This window comes from Bombyx mori, chromosome 12 (assembly GCF_030269925.1).
Source record: "Bombyx mori chromosome 12, ASM3026992v2".
NCBI lineage: Eukaryota > Metazoa > Arthropoda > Insecta > Lepidoptera > Bombycidae > Bombyx > Bombyx mori.
The window spans coordinates 4,057,438-4,080,577 of record NC_085118.1 but is presented as its reverse complement, the minus strand read 5'-3'; the positions used below and the strand labels follow the sequence as shown (position 1 = coordinate 4,080,577).

At 44.8% G+C, this 23,140-nt stretch overlaps 1 protein-coding gene across 1 annotated transcript in view; it reads right to left on the bottom strand.

Moving 5' to 3' along the window:
* LOC101741775 (nose resistant to fluoxetine protein 6) overlaps nucleotides 1–23,140 on the bottom strand; it is a 27,039-nt gene extending 3,899 nt beyond the window's left edge. Inside the window, exons 1-11 of the mRNA XM_012693246.4 lie at nucleotides 22,912–23,140; nucleotides 19,935–20,208; nucleotides 17,821–18,000; nucleotides 17,116–17,195; nucleotides 15,453–15,652; nucleotides 14,480–14,594; nucleotides 6,000–6,214; nucleotides 5,220–5,413; nucleotides 4,371–4,506; nucleotides 1,754–1,940; nucleotides 1,058–1,200 (exon numbers count right to left, since the gene is read on the bottom strand). Of these exons, the coding sequence (XP_012548700.2) occupies nucleotides 1,058–1,200; nucleotides 1,754–1,940; nucleotides 4,371–4,506; nucleotides 5,220–5,413; nucleotides 6,000–6,214; nucleotides 14,480–14,594; nucleotides 15,453–15,652; nucleotides 17,116–17,195; nucleotides 17,821–18,000; nucleotides 19,935–20,208; nucleotides 22,912–23,101 (1,914 nt within the window). The 5' untranslated portion in view covers nucleotides 23,102–23,140. The remainder of the gene's footprint in view (nucleotides 1–1,057; nucleotides 1,201–1,753; nucleotides 1,941–4,370; nucleotides 4,507–5,219; nucleotides 5,414–5,999; nucleotides 6,215–14,479; nucleotides 14,595–15,452; nucleotides 15,653–17,115; nucleotides 17,196–17,820; nucleotides 18,001–19,934; nucleotides 20,209–22,911) is intronic.

Sequence of the window (23,140 nt, the reverse complement as noted above, 5' to 3'; positions counted from 1 at the left end):
AGGAATGTTGGCGAAAGTACATCGTGAAATAGTGAAATTAAAAAATAAAGGTGAAGACAGCGGTACCAAAGAATTTTATATTTAAATACATATTAATTATCAGTTCTGTATTGTAATTATACTGTATTTTAGGGAAATATGTTCGTATCGATATTTAGAAAGAAAAAAACATACTTTGTAGCTTAAAGACAAATTTTTAGATCCTTTAATTTATTCCGTTACTGTTATTATTAGATATATAATAATATACGGATTTTTGTCATTGCGTTTGTGCACATGAAAAATATCGATAGAAAGTAACTTAAGGTCCTTATGATTACGTAGGGCTTTTTTTTTATTGCTTAGATGGGTGGACGAGCTCACAGCCCACCTGGTGTTAAGTGGTTACTGGAGCCTATAGACATCTACAACGTAAATGCGCCACCCACCTTGAGATATAAGTTCTAAGGTCTCAGTATAGTTACAACGGCTACCCCACCCTTCAAACCGAAACGCATTACTGCTTCACGGCAGAAGTAGGCAGGGCGGTGGTACCTACCCGTGCGGACTCACAAGAGGTCCTACCACCAGTGATTACGCCAATTATAATTTTGCGGGTTTGATTTTTATTACACGATGTTCCGTGGAAGTCAATCGTGAACATTTGTTATGTACGTATTTCATTCGAAAAATTGGTACCCTCCTGAGATTCGAACACCGGTGCATCGCAACAACGAATGCACCGGACGTCTTATCCTTTAGGCCACGACGACTTCAATGGTCATTTCATTTTTTTTACTTACTAATAACACACAAACATACCGACTTTCCATTTACAACATTAATATGGATAATATCGATTCTAACGTAATATTGTAATTAAATTACAAAACTTGAAATCAATATTATTAATTATCTCTAACGTGATAACAACGATTTGTTTAATAAGCAACGATAAGCTTATTCATGATAAGGCTATTTTAATTAAGGCTGTTAAAAAAACGTGAAGGACAAGTCATGTCCTGGAAAAAAATAATAATGACGTCATAAAAAAGAGAATACCATATATAAAACTCACCGACTTCTGCACTGTGAAGTAAACCGGCACTAATGTCATCGAATTCACGACGAACAACAGCGGGTAGTGGACAATGTACATGGCGTACGAGAGACGACTCAGCAGCTTCCACATGCGGAGAGACAGCATCCAATTTATGGGACCTGGAAATTGGTTATATCAGTTAGAGGCCTGTCATCTCAAAAAAAAAAAAAAAAGTGCGCGTGCAACTTGGTGCAAGTGAATGAAGTGAAACTTCTTTTTCGATGTTTAGTACAGTGGTTTTCTTCATTTTTCATCCTTAAATCAGATTGCTCTTGTAATAGGGAATGCTGTGTATAAGAGATGCGACATCTTCAACATTTATATTTTATATATATTTCAAATAATAGATAGAAAAATAGATAGATTAGATATATATATTCCGAGTGACCATCCTCGTGGAACCCGTCGCTTGCGACGAAGGGTTAGGACGAGTGATTTAATCCATAGACACAGCCCATTGAGTTTCTCGCCGGATCTTCTCAGTAGGTCGTGTTTTCGATCCGGTGGTAGATTCTGCGAAGCACTGCTCTTGCTAGGGCCAGTGCTAGCAACACCTCTGGTTTGAGCCCCGATAGCTCACCTACACGCTAGGGTAACGTTGTTATAGCCTCGTAGCCTCAAGGCTTAGGTATAAGATAAAAACCCAATTCGATGGTTTGCACAATCACCTACCTCCGTATCCTTGAGCACAGGCGAAAACGAGCCAACCAACCGCCATCGCCCAGATAGGTCTCTTTAAGCAGTTGATCAAAGTGTCAACGGGCTGATTATCCCAGTCCAGTTGCATTATCGGATTGCTGACGTACAAAACGGAAGCGGCCAAAACTCCCATGCATATCCATATTAAGACAGCGTGAAACTGAAAACAAATTAAATTTTACTTTCTCAATTTTAAGCACCGCGAAGTCTATTGAGCGAGGAGGCAGCTTTGTTGCGAGCTTGTAGCTGAAGGGGCTAATCCAGCTACGCGCAGATGGGTACGTAAGCTCACGGGTTGAACCTGAGAGAATTTTCTAACAGCAGCCCTAGCAAGACCAGTGCTTCCTAGAATCTACCAACGGATCGGAATCGCGATCCATTAAGAAGATCGGCAGACGAAGGTAGGCAGACGAGCTATCGGCCCACCTGATGGTGAGTGGTTACAGTCGCCCATGGACTTCAGCAATGCCAAGGACAGAGCCAAGCCGCTGCCTACCGTTAAACCTTCTATGGATTAGTGCGGTCGTCGAACTCTTCGTCCTAATCGACGAGTTCGAATAGGACGGTAATCGGTCGGTGCTTGAGGAGTTTAAAAGCACCGAGAGTGGATCCGAGGGATCCGACAAGACATGTTCCGGGCGACGGCGACGGTCGGATGCGGCGACCGTCGTCATTTCGATGACCGGTCAAAAGACAGAGATACCAGATATAGCTCTATCGTCTTACTCTTTCCAACTTCTGTCTCGAACGGGATTTGGCATTTAGATGGAGTTTGGTGAAAAATAATAGTTGGTTTATTTCCTTGCATACAGCCTCAAAATGTGGAGGGTTTTATTTCACACGTATCACATAGGATTGGTCTTTTTTCCCCTATGTTATGTAAAACAAAATCTAAATTTGCAATAAGCTTAGAACAACGAACTCAGAAACTTATTTAATCTGTGGGTTTATGACGTCACCAAATCTTTCTAAAATAATAAAAGCATAGACCTATATAGTAGGGACACGACATATTGTTCTATACGTACAATTGCTTATATAAATAGCACCCATTTTGAAGGCACATACATAAACATATATCTATCTCGTTCTTACTCAGCACTTTAACTCGCAGGAAAACAATATAACAGTATTTCAGTGCGTACATAAAATGAAACATGAATATACGTAAATATCTCCGTCTCCGTCTAATGAGGCCGAAAATCCGCCATGTTTAGCGCGCCAAATGTCATTGTCACGTCAGTTCGGCCGTCTGGTTTGGGTTGTACATTATTTATTAACTATGATATCGATTTAATATGATTGATTATATAAAATTTCATAATTTATCATGCTTAAAACATACAAAAATAATAATTAAAACGTATTTTATAGGATCTCAAGAAAGTCGATGTCCTAAAACTATTATCTATATGTATTTAAATTCATTATGGAGCCCTCATCCGAAAAATCCATTTTTCGGTCGGAATCTATTGATCATGACACTAATCATAAATACCACTTTAAAATATGTCATCAAAACATATTTAGACATTCTGTTTAGATATTTCGGGAAAAAGGCTACCGACAAAATCTCTTCGGAACTATTGAAATAAAATAGTTTTATTCCGCAGTGAGTAAAACACTATTGTAAATTTGTTAAATATTTAATAATTAAGTGATTTTAGAGAGGAAGTCACAAGGAATGACGTTTGTAATTAATGAATAAATGTTCTGTAGGTGTTTTTTTTTTCACGCGGTCCCTTGATAAGTTTAAAATTTGAATCACTCTCAAGCGAAAGTGATTCAAATGGTGCGGCGCACCTTCCTTGGGGTGCGCTGCGGTAGTATGTTACGGACTTTAGAGTCAGCAAAACAATTAAAATAGATTGTAATAGTCTAAGAAAAACACGTAGGTACTCAAAATACGATAACATTTAGCATGCTAGAAATGGGCAAATACTGGGCAAATTCGAAGGACGAACTTGTCTTAGATTTCACCCATCTAAATCATATCATATTTGCACACAACAATATAACTACTTACTTCCCATTAAAGTATAAATTCTACAAATAAATAATACTCAACAATATTTAAAATAAAATGAGCCAAGAACGTTTATCGATAAAACCTGATAACATTGAAATCTTTTGTACAGCACTAAAGCCGCCATGTTTTGTGGCCAGATGACGTCACAGTGGCACGAAATTTTGGTTGACGTTTCATTTCCATAGGTTTCCTACTTCATTGAATAAAAGGCATTTTTACGCTTCCCGTTATTTTGTAATTAAAATTGTCAGTTGGATATTAAGCAACCCACACAATCAAAGGGATATCCCTTTCATCGATATTTTGAATATATTCAAATGAACTGAATAAAAATACTATTCATTAATTACAGAAATAGAATAAAATATTAAAGGATCAAAAAAATGTTTGCCAAGAGATCCCAAAAATAGACTTCAATCTAAAAAATATTATTTTTAAATATCGATATATTACAAATGTTCACTGAAATGTATCGATATTTTCCAATTTTTGATTCCTTAATTAATTCAATTGGGAATGATTACTATTTTTTTTTCCTGACGTGAAACCATAGTAGCTTACCATAGACATGATAAATTTTCTATCGCGATACAAATGCATCAGATACCCATAGATCATTCCAACGAAGAAAGGCGAACATCGAGTTAACGTGTGCAGGTAAAAATAAATCATGTAATCTTCCTGGTCGTCGGGGCGACTGGAATATGAAAATATTTATTTAAAAAATTTTAAATATGATAGTAATGAAAACAAGAACAATAAGTTGTAGGTTTCAATTGAATATACAATTTCGAAAAGGGCACATGTCGCATATTTTGTCAAATACGTTTTTTCATACACATGTAGTTTTGAGGCTTACCTACACCCATTTTATAATGAATACCAGTAATTTTCAATTGCTAATTAACACTAAAATATATCTCAATAGTTAATATTTTAAACTTTACACTGCTTTAGAAAATAATCAGTTTTTTTTCATTTCCTGAACAACATAGTGCCTCAATCGATAAATAAAAGACCTAAACTTTTGTATAAAATAAACTTAAAACAAACAAAAGGATCGACTGGGGACACATCAAAGGAAAAACAAAATTGTTATTTTTATTTAATTCCGAGCATTTTCATATTTATCTACCTTTTAAACCTTCTCTGGACTTCCACAAATAATCCAAGACCAATATTAGCCAAATCGGTTCAGCCGTTCTCGAGTTTTAGCGAGACTAGCGAACAGCAATTCATTTATATATATATATATATATATATATATATATATATATATATAGATTAGTATATCCATCTTTATCTTCTTTATGATGTACTGGCTCACAGTTTATTCCGAGCATTGGTCCAAACGACTAAGTTGGAATACAAAGTTATAATGGCAACACCGAAATTTATTTTTTGACTTACGATGGTATCACAGGTCCCGAAGAGAACTTGTTTATGGTGTTATAAATGGAGGATGCGATTAATGCTGTCGCCAAGGCCATCACAAGAGCTGACCAAGCTATTCTCTTCCTCCTGCCGAGGACCCAGAACAGGACGAGAGGCGACAGAATATGTAATTGAACATCAATAGCCAGGTACCAAGTGTGAGGAAGACACTGAAAAAAATGTTTGTAACAACAATTCATGATTGATATTAACACAGTAATTATAATAAGAAGAATTCATTTATCTGTAAAAAAAGTATATAAAATTTACTAGATGGTGTTTTCATAAAAAGTCTGTAATTTTGTAGAAAGCATGTTGGAAGTATGTTTCAAAGGTAAAATATGGATTTTTTTATTAGTAAACAAAAAAAACTTAAGTATATCGTATTTAAAAACGAAAAAAAACAATTGTAATTTCAAAACGAGCGTAAATTAAAAGCATATTTTTTTTAGCCGGATTAGGACTTAATGCCAAAAAAATTTTTTTTTTTATTTGTCGACAGTCCTTCACGCGTGTGCTAATTTTCAAGATAATCAATCAATAAAAATAGCCAGATATAAGTGAAGCTATTTGAAGCGTGCTATAAATAAATTATGTTATCTTTATTGTATCTTTTTTTGTAAATATATTTGTAGGGAGTTTATCTTTAGTATGTACAGTTTGACAAAACCAAAACTAGATGGAGCGGTTCTCAATTTTTTAATTCAATTTCTTTATAACATCAAGATACCTATTGGATGTTTCAATCGATCTCACCATTTGCAGAGGGTTGACTAGGTTCTGCACGTGCAATAGGGTCGTCCACCAATTCATCCGACACGCATTCGTGTTTTCAAGAACCATCCTCCAGTTGGGGCCGTCGGCGACCCGGTTCAGTAGCGAAGCTTGTATCAAAATGAAGGCGGCTAGCGTGGGGAACATCCGCAGGAGACGGTTCAGGTAAAAAAAATGGAGATTCCTCAGTAGTTTCACTGGAATAAAACGAAGCGGTGCTGTAACGGCAGCTGTCATTGAATACAAGATATTTGACAGATGCCTGAATCTCGCTAAGTTTACATAATATATAATATGTAAAGAAAAACTTTCATTATTTAAAACTATTTAGTTTTTTAAAAGGAGAAAGTCGTCGTGGCCTAAAGGATAAGACGTCGACGTGCTCGAATCTCAGGCTGGTACCAATTTTTCTAATGAAATACGTACTCAACGAATGTTCACGATTGACTTTCACGGTGAAGAAATAAAAATCAAACCCGAAAAATTTTAATTTGCGTAATTACTGTAGGTAGGACCTCTTGTGAGTCCGCGCGGGACAACGGCCGTGAAGCCGTAATGCGTTTCGGTTTGAAGAGTGGGGCAGCCGTTGTAACTATACTTGAGACCTTAGAACTTATATCTCAAGGTGGGTGGCGCATTTACGTTGTAGATGTCTATGGGCTCCAGTAACCACTTGACACCAGGTGGGCTATGAGCTCGTCCACGCATCTAAGCATAAAAAATAAATTAAAAAAAGATATAAGTTCTAAGGTCTCAGTATAGTTACAATGGCTGCCCGCCCTTCAAACTGTAACGCATCACTGCTTCACGGCAGAAATAGGCAGGGCTAAATGTAGCAAATATGGCCAGCCCATTGCCACTTCAGCTTACTAATCAGCTGTGCTATATCGATAACTTTAGCTGAAATTTATGAAACCTAAACCTCGTGCATAAACTTAATAGCAGTCTTATTTTGGTCTGTGATATTCGTTTATCAACCTTAAAGCCCACTCACAATCCAAATAAAATCCGTTGTTGCCAATAATAAAACACCTGTGTTATATCCTGTCACGTATTAGGTCATTAACGGTATTATTAGTATGTTTTTTTTTTTTTTTTTTTTTTTTGGTCAGGAGGAAATCGCCGGACTTCCGCCCTTTTCTGGGGATACTGGGCGGGGTATGTCAGAGTCGAACTGACTAAAACCTCCTGTCGCTCAACAACCAACGTCCAAACCTCGCATGAGACAGAACTCATGACAAGGCAAAGGGAGGAAAGTGAAGCGTTTAGTGCGGAGCACATCTCTCCCATCACCCTCCCCCTCGGGACGCCGGACTGGCGGTCGTCGGCGCCACGACCACCAGCCCTCTCGGTCGGCAGACTGTCCGAAGCCCGCCTAGATGGCGCCGGTTAGAGTGGGTTACCCTACGGAATACCCCGCTGGGCCAGAACCAGCGTGGGTCGAGGATAGCCGGCCTTCCATCACCCGGATGCTCTTGCGTAAAACGCGTGCAGAGCAGCTTGCACGTCGTCTTCTTAGGCCCCCCTCGCCGGTCCCCAGACCGACACGTGAGGGGGACCCGAGACACTTAGAGGGCCAGGGCTTGGGCGAGATCCGCCTCTCTGGCCCCCGCTCGACGGCGGCGGGATTGTGCGTCTCTCACGCGCCCCGCCGCCTCCTTCTGCGAGATGGTGCACTCGCAGAAGTCGAGCATCGCCTTCCACGACTCGTCGTCGCCGAGCATCGATGCCACAACACTCGGCAACGACAAGTCGGTTCCTATTTTTGCGACGAGGACACGGCGCCACCCCTCCCATGCGGGGCAGGCGACGAGCGTATGCTCTGCCGTGTCCAAGTCGCAACCACAATGGTGGCACTCTGCCGTCGGCTCGGCTGTGATCCGGTGCAGGAACTCACCGAAACAACCATGCCCAGTGAGCACCTGCGTAAGCCGGAAAGTGAGGCGTCCTCTGTCACGATTCACCCAATCCACAAGGACCGGGCGAATCGCCTCGACGGTCCTACGACCAGCCGAAGGATCAGCCAGCCGTCTGGACCATGACTCCAGCACGGACCGCCGAGATTGGGCCCTCCGTGCTCTGACCACACTGGGGCTGGGACGCGCCACGCCCCGGGCACGAAGTTCAGCCCGCCACCTATAGTCAGCGGCGAGCGCCTCCGCTTCCAGAACCCAAGGCGGCGTCCCAGCCAGTACACACGCCGCCTCAAAGGAGATGGTGCGATAACCACGGATGACCCTGACCGCGATGGTGCGTTGCGGCCGTTGCAGCAGCTTCGCCACCCCCACGGCCAGGGACTGGCCCCACACGGGCGCCCCGTATAGGGCCATTGATCGCACCACCCCCGTATAGAGACGGCGCGTCACCTGGTCAGGCCCCCCGACGTTGGGCAGAAGCCGGCTTAGCGCGCCGGCCACCCCCAACAAACGAGGGACCAGGTTCTGAAAGTGAGCACGGAAGGTCCAACGACTGTCCAGAATGAGGCCGAGGTACTTCAACTGCACCCCGACCCCGATACGGACGCCTCCAACCACGATATGGGCATCGACAGGTGGCACTCTCCGGGGCCTGTGGAACCACATGGCCTCGGATTTACTGAGCGCCACGTCGAGGCCCAATCTCCTAATTTTGCCGACGACATGCGCCACCCCAGCCGTAGCAAGACGGGCAGACTCAGCAAAACTCCCCCCCCGGGCCACGACCAACGTGTCGTCCGCGTAACATATTACGCTCAGGCCCGGGAGGAGGGCACCTCTCAGCACCCAGTCATACCCGATATTCCACAAAAGGGGGCCGAGCACCGACCCCTGTGGAACACCGCGCACGACCGGGAACCGGTGCAGGATCCCGCCATGTCCGGTACACGTGACCGATCTGTCCTCTAAGTAGGAACCCACCAGCCGGCGAAGGTAGGGGGGCACTCTATGTCGTTCCAGCGCCCCCCCTATCACGGACCAGGGCAGGGTGTTAAACGCATTGGCGATATCGAGCGACACCGCCAAAGCCACCCCACCCCTGGAGACGGCCTCCTCCGAGAGGGCCCGCACGCGAAGGATCGCGTCTACCGTTGAGCGGCCCTCTCGGAAGCCATACTGCTCCGCCGACAGATCGGGTCCCACCCCGACCAGATGCTGGATGATGCGGGCTGCCAGAATGCGTTCCAGCAGCTTGCCCACCTCATCCAGCAACACGATGGGACGGTACCCGGCGGCAGTATCCGCCGGGCGCCCCTCCTTTCTCAACAGCACGAGTCTGCCCGTCCTCCACGATGAAGGAAACCGTCCCGACTCGAGGCAGGAGTTGTAAAGTCTCAAGAGTCGGTCCCCTAGGGCACCAAGAGCCAAGGCCCAAACCCGGCCATGGACGCCATCCGGGCCGGGTGCAGTGTCCTTCGCGCACATTTTGCGAACGGCCACACGGAGCTCCGCCCCCGTTATATGGGGCACCTCAGCAGGGACTTCACCGTCGTAGTCCGGCGGCGCGTCCATAGCGGGAGCGACAAATCCCTCCCGCTCCTGCGGGAAAAGCACCGAGACGATGTCCCGCAGCTGCTGAGGCTGGAGACGCTCCGTGATCGGGGGGGCCCATGGGCGCATTTTATTGCGCACCATATGATAGGGCCGCCCCCACGGATCCTCATCCAGCGTCTCCAAGAGACCCTCCATGTGTAGGTTCTTGGCTCTTCTGATGGCCAGCTGCAATGCCCTCTGCGCGACGCGGAATGCGCCGTGCAGCCGGGCCTCTGCTGCCGCGAACGCAATCGGATCGTTGCGCCGCGGCAGGCGGCGGCGGCGATGCCTGGCGCACTCGCGCCTCGCCCGAACGCACTCCACGCGGAGTTGCGCAATTTCGGGCGACCACCAGTACGCCTGGCGATTAGGAAGTCGAGGGCCGATCCGGGGCATCGACGCATCACAGATGCGACGCATCGTGTCCCGGAACCACCCTGCCTCTCCCTCGACCTCGACCGGGTGTGGACGCATGGGCGCCCACGCCGCCACCGTAGAGGCTTCCATCAGGAGCTCCTTATTCAGGCGCTTCAGTGCCCACTTGGGGAATGACCGGGACGCACCACGGGGGTCCCCATGGACGTCCGCGACTGTGGAGCGGGCGGAGAGATCAAACCGAATATATCGGTGATCTGACAGTGTCTCCGCCCCCTCCAAAACTCTCCAGTCGCGGATACGGCGTGCGATGGCCGGGCTTGCGAACGTAACGTCCACAATAGACTCGCCCTGCCACCGCACGCACGTCGCAACCGAACCTCTATTCAACAAACAGAGGCCGGCCGCGTTCGCCCACCTCTCCAGTAGCCTACCACGAGCGTCCGAGCGGGGGGAGCCCCATGCGACAGACTTCGCATTGAGATCCCCCGCGAGAATCACTGGACGGGGAGCGAGGCGGCGAGCAATCGCCCCGATCCCGCCCAGGAAATGCCCGAACTCGACAGTAGGCCTGTTCGGAGAGAAGTACGCCCCGATCACGACGGTCCCTTCCAACTGCACCGCGACGAACCCTTGGCCCCTGGTCACCATCGCCAGGGGGGGGATCGCCGCGTCTCTTCTTATGGCTATGGCCGCCAGGCCGCCATCGTCCCCGAACCAGCAATCATTTGCCGGGGGAACGAAATATGGCTCGGCGACCACAGCCACATCTATAGACCACTCCGCCATACTCTGAGACAGCATGTCCTGAGCTCTGGCGGAGTGGTTCAGGTTTCCTTGGAGGAAGCGATAGGTGCGGTCCATTACTGTTGGACCACATCCATCGCTCCCTCCCCTTCACCGCTGCCCCCACCCTCCGGCACCGGTGCCGCAGCGGGGATTACAGCGTTGGCCAGTGCTCCTCTGGCCAACTTTCTCCTCTGCCGGCGCTTTGACTTCCGGTGCCGGTTGCGTTCGGTGTTATCACCGGACGGGAGGCACGCCTTTCCTCCCGCCCGGTGGTTAGCCCCGCGCCCGGCCGCAGCGCACAGAGCGCAGTGCGGGGCGGCCGCGCAGGACGCCGCTTTATGGCCCGGCTGGCCGCAGCGGAAACACAGACCGCTGCGGTCAACCGAGCTAGTGCACCTGGCGAGACCGTGTCCGGTGCTAAAGCACCGGAGGCATCGCCAGGCGCGTGGTTCAAGCAGGCGCACGTGGGCCGCTATCCAGCCCACGCGCAGCCTGCCTGGATTCCCCGACGGTCCCCCGGGCGGAGGAGCAGCCAGGGAGGCAGCCGTCTCCAACGGGCAACGCACCCACACTGAGCTGGCCCCGTTATAACCACGGCGCAGCTCACCCACGGTTACATTCTCCGGTGCACAGTTGCCCTGGGTAGCGACGGCCGCTCTCACCTCATCCCTGGTGGTGCAGTCGTCCAGGCCGGTCACTCTTAATTCCGCCATTTTTACCGGCCTGTGCACCCGCACCTCCTCCTCAGGCAAGACCATACGGAGCTTCGCCGCCAGACGCTCCGCGATGCCGGGACTATCGGCACCGGGACACTCTAACAGCTTGGCCCCATTGGCCGTCTGCCTGCTGCGGAGGCCCTCCTCCGCCCCAATCTCGTCCAGGTTGACTGCTTCACGCGCCCGGGCCATCACATCATTATATGTGATGCCCTTGGCCTCAGCGGCAGGCAGTAAAGTTAGAACCACTGCCGCTGATCGCGGCGCCCGCGACGACTTCTTCCCTTTTTTTTTTGTTTTTTTGTTTTTCTTGGCGGCTACAGGTGCTCGACCCTGTTGGGGTGCAGCCTGAACCGCCATGGCCACTGGCGCTCTACCCATTTGGGGAGCTGCCAGTGAGGCCTTTTTGGCACCCCGCCGGGCCACCACGTTCCACCCCTCGTCCATGTCTGACGGGGGCGGAGGCAGCGGACGGGACTGGGGTGCTTGTGATGGAGGCTTCGCGTTAGCGCCGCCCCCTCGCTTAGTTCGATCCCGTCCCGGGCCCGACCTGGTGGCCGGAGCCCGTACGGGAGCGGAACGGGTGGCCAAAGCACCCGTCACCGCCGGTTGCCTAACGTCGGCCGAAACAGTCACTCTCGCCTCGAGAGCCGCTAGCCTCCCGCCCAGCTTTTCTACTACAGCCTGGACGGTGCGGTTGATGACCTCGTCCAGGCTGAAGGTCTTCGGTTCTGGCGGAGCCAGCATCCGTGGCCCCGCGAGTGCTTGCTGCCGCGCGGCGGCGGTCGTCTCTCTAGAGCGCGGTGACGGGAGACGCGGACGCTCCTGTGCCGCACGCGGTGGTGGCAGCACAGGCCACTGATCACTAGTCAGCGCCGGGAGACGGGAGCTCCGAGGGGCTCCAGCGACCCAGGACGTCGCTGCTCCATCATCGGGCCGTTGCCGAGCTTGGAGCTGTGCTCGAAGTCTCAAATTCTCCGCCATCAGCTGTACCACCTGGTCATTGGCAGAAGCAACTGATGGCAGAACTTTCGAGACCTGCGAGACCACTTCTCGCAGTTTACGACCAGCGGCTTTGGTCTTGGTGCCATTGGCCGCGTATGATTTCACGGTCTTCATGGCCCTGTCTATGACCATGGCAGGATCCTGAAGGCCGCTCTCTTCCTCCTCTGTCGTCTGCCCATCCAACGAGGCGACAGACATTGACACTGATGATGGCGCCGGTGACGGCGCGCCCCTTTTCCGGGCGGGTCTCCCTCTAGGGGGCGGCATCTCCTCCGCAGCAGAGGCTGCATCGGAGATTACCAACACCTTTTCCGGCGGGGCATCTGCGCCAGAGGATGACGCTGGCTCCCCTACCCCCTCACGAGAGGAAGCTCGCCAAGACTTCCTCTTCCGCCTAATCTTCTTGGCGGTTGTCCCTTTCGGACCAGCCGCCTCGCCTTCGCTGACGAGCGCAGAGCGCGTCGAGCCAGCGCTGTCACACCTCGGTTCGACGGGTTTTCCGCTGCCCGTCGCACAGCCCCCTTCATCGTGGCATGCTTTGCCCCCCCCAGAATACGCGGGGCAGCATGCTCCCACCGAGGTGGAAGCACGGAGGGATTCTCCACCTAGGGTGGTACCCTCCTGGGGTAATTTTATTTTTAAGTTTGCCATCATTTTTTGGTCCTTTGTTATTTAACCAGGGGTCGGTCCCCTGGGACGGCCCTTACGACTGGACTCCCTCCAGCCACTCATCTCATCACCGGGCACGTCACAAGCTTAAGATTAGGGCATTTTTTATAGAGGTACACATCCTCGCGGCCCCTGCTAGGCAGCGGCCCCCGTCCCCTACTCGGTAGGGATTACGGTATGCTTCTACGAAGCCACGCCGGTAAACCGGTACCCCCCTCTGGAGGGCCTTCCCCTGTAGCCGCCAAGAGGCAGCCGGGGACATGGCAACCAGCGACCGGAAGGGAGTGCCCTCCGGTTCACTTCTCATCCACGTGGGGTCTACCATTGCTGACAGACCCACACGTCTGACCACGACGTGGCCACGCCGGCGTACCGGTACCCTCCTCTGGAGGGCCTTCCCCTTTAGCAGTCAAAGAGCTGCCGGGGACATGGCCTAGCCTCCAAAAGGTCTCCAGAAGGGAGCCTTCTCCCGCTTCACGCACCCTTTGTCCAGCAAAGGTGGGAAAAGGGAACACCGTGTGCAGTCTTCTTAGTTCGCGGCACCCCTCTGCAGACAATGCTGCTCCACGGTATCGGGGTGCACACTTAAGCCCCACCGCCGCGACAAGGCGAGACCACGTTGTGTGGGGATTATTAGTATGTAGTCGAATATCGATCATTTTTATTTTTAAATATTATACGATTTTATTATCGACATTGCGATAAAGGCATAGGTTTACTTTTTAATTTATTTATTACCTACATGGGCGTATGATATCACGGCCTACCTGTTGTTAAGTGATTCCGGGAGACAATAGACATGAGTTCTAAGTCTCAGTTTTACAGTACAACTGCTGACTCACCGTTCTAACCGAAACGCATTACTGCTTCACGGTAGAAATAGGCAGGGGTTGGAGCCTACCCGTGCAAACTCACAAGACGCCAATTAGTACTACGCTTACTTTATTGTTCACCGGTAGAAAAAATACTCCAACATCCCATAATCGGTGGAACATAGGGGTCCAATAATCCGACACTACCATTATTCTCGGTCGTAGAACACAGTAATAAGGACAACTTGTCCTTCTTCATGGAGAATACTTAACGGTAGGCATCGGCTTAGCTCTGTCCCATGGCATTGCTGATGTCCATGGGCGACGGTAGCCACTCACCGGTGGGTCGTATGCTCGTCGCCTACAAGTGCAATAAAAAAACAAGAAAAACTTGCAGACCAAAAGCGCGTCTTTTACCGAGTCAGAAGACATTTCTGTTGGTTATACCTGAACTAAGAAGCTCAGTTTAAAGTAGACCCCTATTTTTGCAACAATAGTCTTTATGGACTTCCTAATGAATGTCTATTTTAATGGATTGCGTTGTAGAATTTGAGGATGATTTACTAAAATCATGATGAAGAACTCACTGCCGGTAAACTTCCCCGCGCACGTATACACGATTAAGAAGCCGCTGAGCATGAAGAATGTGTCCACGGTTATGGGTCCGGCCGTGATCCACACTGACGGGAGCGACAGTATATACTGCAATAATAAATAAGCGATTTAGGAATATTCACATTGACCTGATACCAGACTAGGATTCTCTGTACTAAAGGAATTGGAGACGAATTTACGTATATAAACACCCGAACAAAGAGCGAACAAATTTCTTTATCGCAATTATGTGGGAATCGAACCCACGAACCTCGATTGAATTATTATCATCAAGCGAAGGGAAGTCTGCTCTAATTCTTAAGCAACAATCAAACAAGTCAAACAAACAATCTGTCCGGTGATTACTTCTAGAAGATTTTGTAACCAGTTGCCTTTTTTCTATCTCAAAAACCTGGATACCACGACCGTCTTTTTTCCCCTACCTATGCTGATAGCCTTGAGAGGTTACTTCAGCTTTACCCTAGCGTGTAGGTGAGCTCTCGAAGCTCAAGCCGGAGGTGTCTATGGGTTAATTTACTCGCCGAGCCCTTCGTCGCAAGCGACGGATTCGGCGAGGACGGTGACCGGTGCCTGAGCTACCTAAAAGCACCGCTAATGGATTGGGTGGATCTGTAATGACGTGTTTAGGGCAAACTATGACAGTCGACGACGAATGTCGCTACCGATTTTGAGATACGAGATCAAAGTCTCAATTGCAGAGTACAACGGCTGTCCACTCAATTAAATAAAAAAAAATCACTGCTTCAGGGTAGCAGCACATTGAAATAGGCAAGGCTTACCTACTCGCGTGGACTCACAAGAGGTCTTACCACCAGTAAAATAATATAAATAGTTTACATAGCTCATCAAATTTCCGCACCATACAAAGGGGTGAGCGAGAACCATCTTGTGTACAAAAGGTTAACACAAGATGCCCTGTGAACTCAAAACATTTGTGCTACTCACATCAAGCAAATCACTGGGATTGGCATTCAGTTCGTTCATTTGCGTCACGAACGTGTGTCCAACAATGACCCAGGCCATGGCTAAGGCACGAACGCCGTCGAGACATTCGATAGCTCCATTAACCGGCTTGTAGACGACCAGACGTTTCGTATTCGTGTATATCGAAAACGATTTGAGCAGTTTGTTTGATTTTTCAGGGTCTGTTGAAATGATTTTCAATTTTAGGATATACGAATTTCATTCGAACAACTTATTTTATACGTAGCTAACTCTATAAAAGCGAATTTTTTTTTTTTTTTTTTTTTTTTTTTTTTTTTTTTTTTTTTTTTTTTTTTTTTTTTGTATTGTTTATTTACGTTTTCTTGTCATTTTTAGGGCAAACGATCTCAATCACTATAGCTACGTAGGTAATTAGGTAGGTTCACCCTATAATTAAAATTCTGTGTAATCACTGACACTTCCTATTTAAGATTAGATTTGGTATATCAAATTTTAATTTGATCTTGAAAATAGAAAAAAAAAAAAAAAAAAAAAAAAAAAAAAAAAAAAAAAAAAAAAAAAAAAAAAAAAAAAAAAAAAAAAAAAAAAAAAAAAAAAAAAAAAAAAAAAAAAATACGCCGCATTATTTATTATATTATAATACGACCTATGTTTAAATGTTTAATGTTAATAGTAAGACTATCAATCATTAAGGCTACTGGACACGAACAAAAATAAAATAGATTAATATACAGACGCAAATAGGTAGGCAGCGGCTTGGCTCTGCACCTGGCATTACTGAAGTCCATGGGCGGCGGTAACCACATACCATCAGGTGGGCCGTTTGCTCGTCTACATACACGGGCAATAAAAAAAATGGTACTTAGTCGGTAATACCAGCTCAACCCATTTTGTGAGCTTACCATTAGGGATAATGGTTAATCAACAACTAAAACACTTAAGCCTTACGTCTCAAGATGAGGGGTCCCAGGCATACCTTAATATTTTTTTTCGAAACAGCGAAAATAATAGTCGACTATTGAATGATCATTGTTAATGACAGATATGTTATCTACGTTAATAGGCTTAATTATTCCTTCTATTACTGCGCTGCGCTTGCGGTACTTTGAGGTAGGCAGGTTGGAGTAGGCAGACGACGTATTCTATTACTGCGCTGCGCTTGCGGTACTTTGAGGTAGACAGGTTGGAGTGGGCAGTGGACATATTCTATTACTGTATTATAACTAGACGTTCGACTAGAATTCTGCCAATGCCGGTCCCAAGCCCGGATGAGAAAAGAGGAAGGTTGAGTCGGTGTTCGACCTTTCAACTCTCCTCACCTCTCCTCTCGAAGAGCTAAAAGCTCTTCCAAAAGCACTGCCGTGGAAAGACGCGGGAACCCACCATGTTTGTTTTCCCAAGAAACCCTGATTGAGGCCAGTATTGAAGATTATCGACGTAAGGATAATAACTAGACTAAGGAGGATAACTAGACATTGCGGCACTTTTTGATAAATCTTATCAAACCTTTCTGAACGAACTTTCAAATATCTTGTACCGATTACAAAATTGAGTAAATTGCAGTGCCATTAAAAGTATATTATTGTTTTCCAATTATGTTTATCTTCGGAAATTTCTTAAGCTGTCCTGAGAATTGTCTTTTGTCGAAAGCATCTAAACTTACCTCTTTTCTGGATAACTGTGTGTCTGACGTCATAGGAAGTGCTGAGTATTGTTAGTAATATTATCGTACCGAAAACGCCTCTGTAAATTGCGAAAATGAAACTAAACTCGACAATTTCTGATAAATACAATTCTACAAGAGAGGAACCCCGTGTACTTAAGCATGCATTTTCTGATTTTGTTTCGATCTTTATTAGATGCATTAGCTGAATTGTCATTCCCATTTAGTAAGAGTTGATTTATGATTCTCTCGTTGGTAGAGGATTATTAATGCTGGATAAATTATTTCGTTTTTCCCCACAAATAAGTTTTTTATAATTTTTATAGCTGGGAATAAATCACGCACGTTTATCCGTCCCCAATCTAGGATTCCCCGTGTTACGGGTACCAAAGACTGACAAACTCACTTATATATGTTTAAATAAAAAAAAAACATTTCATCATAAAATGTGTGCCCGATGTGGGAATCGAACCCACGATCCTCAGCGCAACAGTCTGGGGCGTTAACTTCCGCTCCACCGCGTCAGTCATCGACGTTAGTGTGATTGTTAACAGTTCGAAAAGGCATGATCTTAAAGCGACGTCTAGACATCAAACCAGATTAAACTGGTAACAAGCGAATGAATTAACACTTTTACTTATCAGGAACGTATCACAGGTTTTTTTTGTATCGTAAAGTCATTTAAATGGATTAAATTTTACTTACAATGCGACGTAATCCGCTGCTACATAGGGTTTATCATTCGTCATCCGGCAGTAATTATCCTCGTATGTAAGTCCTAATTCTGTAGTATTGATAACGAAACCGTCTAGGAACTCACGTGTCGTGCACGGTGTAGGTAGGCACAAGGCCAAACTGAAGACAGGGCTTGAGCTTAGAAGATCCCTGAAATAGTTTGAAAACTTGAAATTTAGAGTGTTTTAAAAGATCGATACCTTTGTATATTGCATTCAGCATTATTCGATATTCTATTGGATATGAAAAGCAATGTTTATAGGAAAATTAATCATCAAGAATAAATACATTAAAAAAAACATTTTTGTGGACGATTTTATCGTTTTTTGCAAAGTCGTTAAGTTAGGATTCGTAAGACGCATATAAACATTGTGGTGATTTCTGGATTCCGTGTGAAGCGACACCTATAATAAAATAAGACGTATTAGACATATGCCTGAATCGCGCTAAATAGATTTTCAAGATAAATTTGCGTAGATAATACAAGTTTGGAATAACAACACCCGGTCACCGTCGTCGTCGAAGCCGTCGCTTGCGACGAAGGGCTCATCGAGCGAATTAACCCATAGACCCAGCCAATTGAGTTTCTCGCCGGATCTTCTCAGTGGGTCGCGTTTCCGATCCGATGGTAGATTATGTGAAGCACTACTCTTGCTAGGGTCAGTGTTAGCAACACTTCCGGCTTGAGCCCCGTGAGCTCACCTACACGTTAGGGTGAAGCTGACATAGCCTCTCAAGGCTATCAGCATAATTAGGGGGGAAAAGTAACACTCGAACTATCTATCGAGCAATTTCATCTGCTAAGTGCAAATCGGCATATCTGTCCAGCATATGGACTTTTTATGAAAGATTAAAATATTAACTGACGCGCTGTTTTCATTAATCGCGTCCAGCTTCTCGCGGACGCGGTAATCGCGTCCTTTTCAGTTATTATTGTGTTTGGTTTATGTAACAAAGTAATAGGTATTGTTCCATTTGCTTATCAAATTACCTATTGATTTGTGAAGTGAATTTACGTAATTGAAATCATGGAGAATTGCTAGAGAGCGTAATTTTCGATATGAAAACAATCAATAAGATAAGATAAGCCAAATTTAGGTATATTACAACTAATTTTGTAATATTATTAAAGAAAGCAATGTACGTGCGTACATTTGCTGAATGTAATCAACAGGATGTCCAGCAATATTTTATTAAAATTACAATTGAAGTTCGACAAACTGTAGGTACAAGAAGTTCAAAAAAACAACGAAAAATAAAGCCATAATTAAAACTTAATTTGCTAACAACAACACTATGTTCAAATGTGGCCATTGAATGAATGAATGAATATATACATTTTACTGGTGGTAGGACCTCTTGTGAGTCCACCCTGCTTATTTCAGCCGTGAAGCAGTAATGCGTTTCAGTTTGAAGATCGGGGCAGCCGTTGTAACTATACTGAGACTTACAACTCATATCTCAAGGTCGCCGGCGGCATTTACGTTATAGATGTCTATGTGCTCCGGCAACCACTTAATACTAAGTGAGCTGTGAACTCGTCCACCTATCTATGGAATAAATAGAAAAACATATACATACATGAATGATAAAAATATATTTTTTAAGTTGTCCAAAGTTTGGTTTGCTATGAACCGTCAACTGTTAGTGTTTATACAACATCATTTGTGCTCTTTTTGAATATTGAATGTGTTGGCTCGCATGTGTGAGTTCAAGATCTTTGATAGCATTACATTTATCAAAATCTGAATGAGCTAATTTAATTTCAAATGATGTGACGTTAACAGATAATGAAGCGAAACGCAGTTTGGATAGGTAATGAATAATATGTGTTTCAAATTTGTTGTTAACGTTCAATATTATGAAGTCTAGCCCACTGAGTTTCTCGCCGGATCTTCTCAGTGGGTCGCGTTACCGATCCGGTGGTAGATTCTGCGAAGCACTACTCTTGCTAGGGTCAGTGTTAGCAACACTCCGGTTTGAGCCCCGTGAGCTCACCTACACACGTTAGGGTGAAGCTGAAATAGCCTCTCATGGCTATCAGCATAGGTAGGAAAAAAAATTACGAAGTCTTTAAGACCTACCTTTGTTTTCCTTCCTTTCTTTCACGTTTATAGAGGACTTCTCTCTCTTTTGCCAAATCCTTAAGTCGAATCCCGAGTTCAGTTCGCAAAGGCAAGCCAGGAATATCAGGCAATTCCAAGTCTTGCTCCAAAGGCATATTGATAGTGCAGTATTTGCCTTCAACAACGAAATCAGGTGTTTCATTGCTAATTTCCAAACATTGAAAATAGTTTCCCATATCGACAAAACCACCCTTGAATATACCGCGAGGTATACGTATTCCAGCATCCAAAACTAAAAAGAAAAGTTTTAAATAAATATAAATAACTATATTACAGTACAGTTACTATATTAAGGCTTTTTTAAAAGAAGCAGGTGGCCAAGAATACAATTTTTTTTATAACTTTGACTTTGACTATCGTTGCATGTTTTATTTTAATCGAGTAGTATTTAATGGATATAAGCGTAGGCAACGACTTGGCGCTGCCCCTGGCATTGCTAAGGTCCATGGGCGACGGTAACCACTCACCATCAGGTGGACCGTGTGCTCGTCTGCCTACAAGGGCAATAAAAAAATTATCTGAATACAACGAAAAAAATATAGAGACGTTTCTTAATTTTATAAGATTCGTAATTTTTGTCATAGGTAATTTGTATGGGAGTGGTGAATATATGAACATAATTCTTATTCAGAGGAAAGGTTAACATACGTTTCTATAGACAAAACGCAGCCTGTCTTTCTTTAAAGTTATTTTAATCACTAGAGTGCATTTTAGCCCTTAACATAATATCATATTCATATTTTACGGTACTGAACAAAAAAAATTACACTATTAAAATGTGGATATACCGATTCCCCATCGGTCAGGTATCTGTAAATTTGATTCCCCAACGTAAAAAAACCAACCACCAACGGTATCATCTCCGCCTCTAGATGGGCCACCGGCCGTAACTACCGATGTAGAGTTATCGATTCGCGTCGACGATTCCGCTGCACGAATGTATTTGGGCCACGCGTTTGGCTTCAGCGTTGATTGCAGTAGCTTCTCCTAGCTCTACCGGGTTTTTTTTATTGCTTAGATAGGTAGACGAGCTCACAGCCCACCTGGTGTTAAGTGGTTACTGGAGACCATAGACATCTACGACGTAAATGCGCCACCCACCTTAAGATATAAGTTCTAAGGTCTCAAGTATAGTTACAACGGCTGCCCCACCCTTCAAACCGAAACGCATTACTGCTTCACGGCAGAAATAGGCGGAGCGGTGGTACCTACCCGCGCGGACTCACAAGAGGTCCTACCACCAGTAAAACTTCAGTGTCTATCAACGTTATTATGACAAGAACATGTGAGAATACCAACACTGAAAAGAAGAACAACGGCCTGCCATCAAAGCTTCAGGAGCCGTTAATTGGATATTTTATTTCATCAATTGTAAAATATCTACTTTTGTTTTGATAGTGCTACTGTGATACTATCTGTTTTAACACTGAAAGTCCGATTGGCGGGGCTTTTGTGAGTTTTTGTGAGTTCGATGCTCCGTGATGTTTGCGAAGAAGATATGGAAATTATGTTTACACTGATTTGTATTAGGTTTTAATATAAAAGCGACACAATAACTAAAATAAAATAAAATACAAAATGAGTTGAGAACTTATATATTATATATAAGTAATAAAAAAAATAAAAAAAAACTTATACTGTGATATATTTTTTATGTTGTGAATGACTAGTTTACGACATAATAAAAATATCACAACTTACTCAAAAATATGTGCTTTTATTTTGTAATGAAATCGCACATTCTTGTTGCGATATAGGTACATAAATAAAATGAACAAAATAGTAGAATATAACAAAAACTATGCAGAGAAATTAATTAATTGAAGTTTGTGTATTCGAAATAAAAGTTTTACTCTACAGGTTTGCATATGATTAAAACGAAAATGCACAAATTTTTATTTTGTCTCTCTAATCTCAGACTAATCTCCGGAAGGACTGGTTCGGTTCTAATGGAACTTTTATTCTAACGATTTCTCAAATAATATAACTTTTTTCTCTACTTTTTTTTTGGAAATATTTAAGGTCCGTTAGAATTTCATATACCAAATCGGTTTCAAATTTACTGGTTGACCTCTTGTGAGTCCGCACGGGTACTACTACCCTGCCTATTTCTTCCGTGAAGCAGTAATGCGTTTCGGCTTGAAGGGTGGGGCAGCCGTTGTAGCTATACTTGAGACCTTAGAACTTATCTCAAGGTGGGTGGCGCATTTACGTTGTAGATGTCTAAGGGCCCCAGTAACCACTTAACACCAGGTGGGCTGTGAGCTCGTCCACCCATCTATGCAAAAGAAAAACTTGCACTAGATTTTTATGAAATTTTCGTAAAAAAAGTAACATTTATATAATTTTTTTTATTGCTTAGATAGTTGGACAAGCTCACAGTCCACCTGATGTTTAGTGGTTACTGGAGCCCATGGACATCTACAACGTAAATGCGCCACCCACCTTGAGATATAAGTTCTAAGATCTCAGTATAGTTACAACGGCTGCCCCACCCTTCAAACCGAAACGCACTACTGCTTCACGGCAGAAATAGGCAGGGCGGTGGTACCTACCCGCGCGGACTCACAAGAGGTCCTACCACCAGTTGAATATGTATTCTCTACTTGTTCTCAACTTGTTGTTGTTGTTTGTTGTTGTTTTCACTGGTGGTAGGACCTCTTGGGAGTTCGCACGGATAGGTACCACCACCCCGCCTATTTCTGGTAGCCGTTGTAACTATACTGAGACCTTAGAACTTATATCTCAAGGTCTTATATCTCAAATAAAAAAAATAAAAAAAATTGTAAGTGTGACGTGATTTACTAAAATGATGTCCGTAATTTTCGGAGGGAACAACCGGGTTTCACCTCTTGTTTTAAAATAAAATCACCGCAATAGTTTTCATTTTCATTACATGTTAAAATGCCAATTTCTAATGTAAAATTTCACTCACACTCTAAGAGTAGCAACGTATTGTTCTCTCGCATATATTGAAGCTGTTTTTCACACAGCTCTGGATCTAACACGTCTTCATACAGTTGCATGTCTAATGCGTGCCGATGGTTCGGTACGTACGTATCCAAATATCCACTGACATGTTTGTAAATAAATATATTCAACAAAACAATTAGTAAGCGCGACATCTCGCCCACACAGCTCCGAACCGACAATACAACAATTTA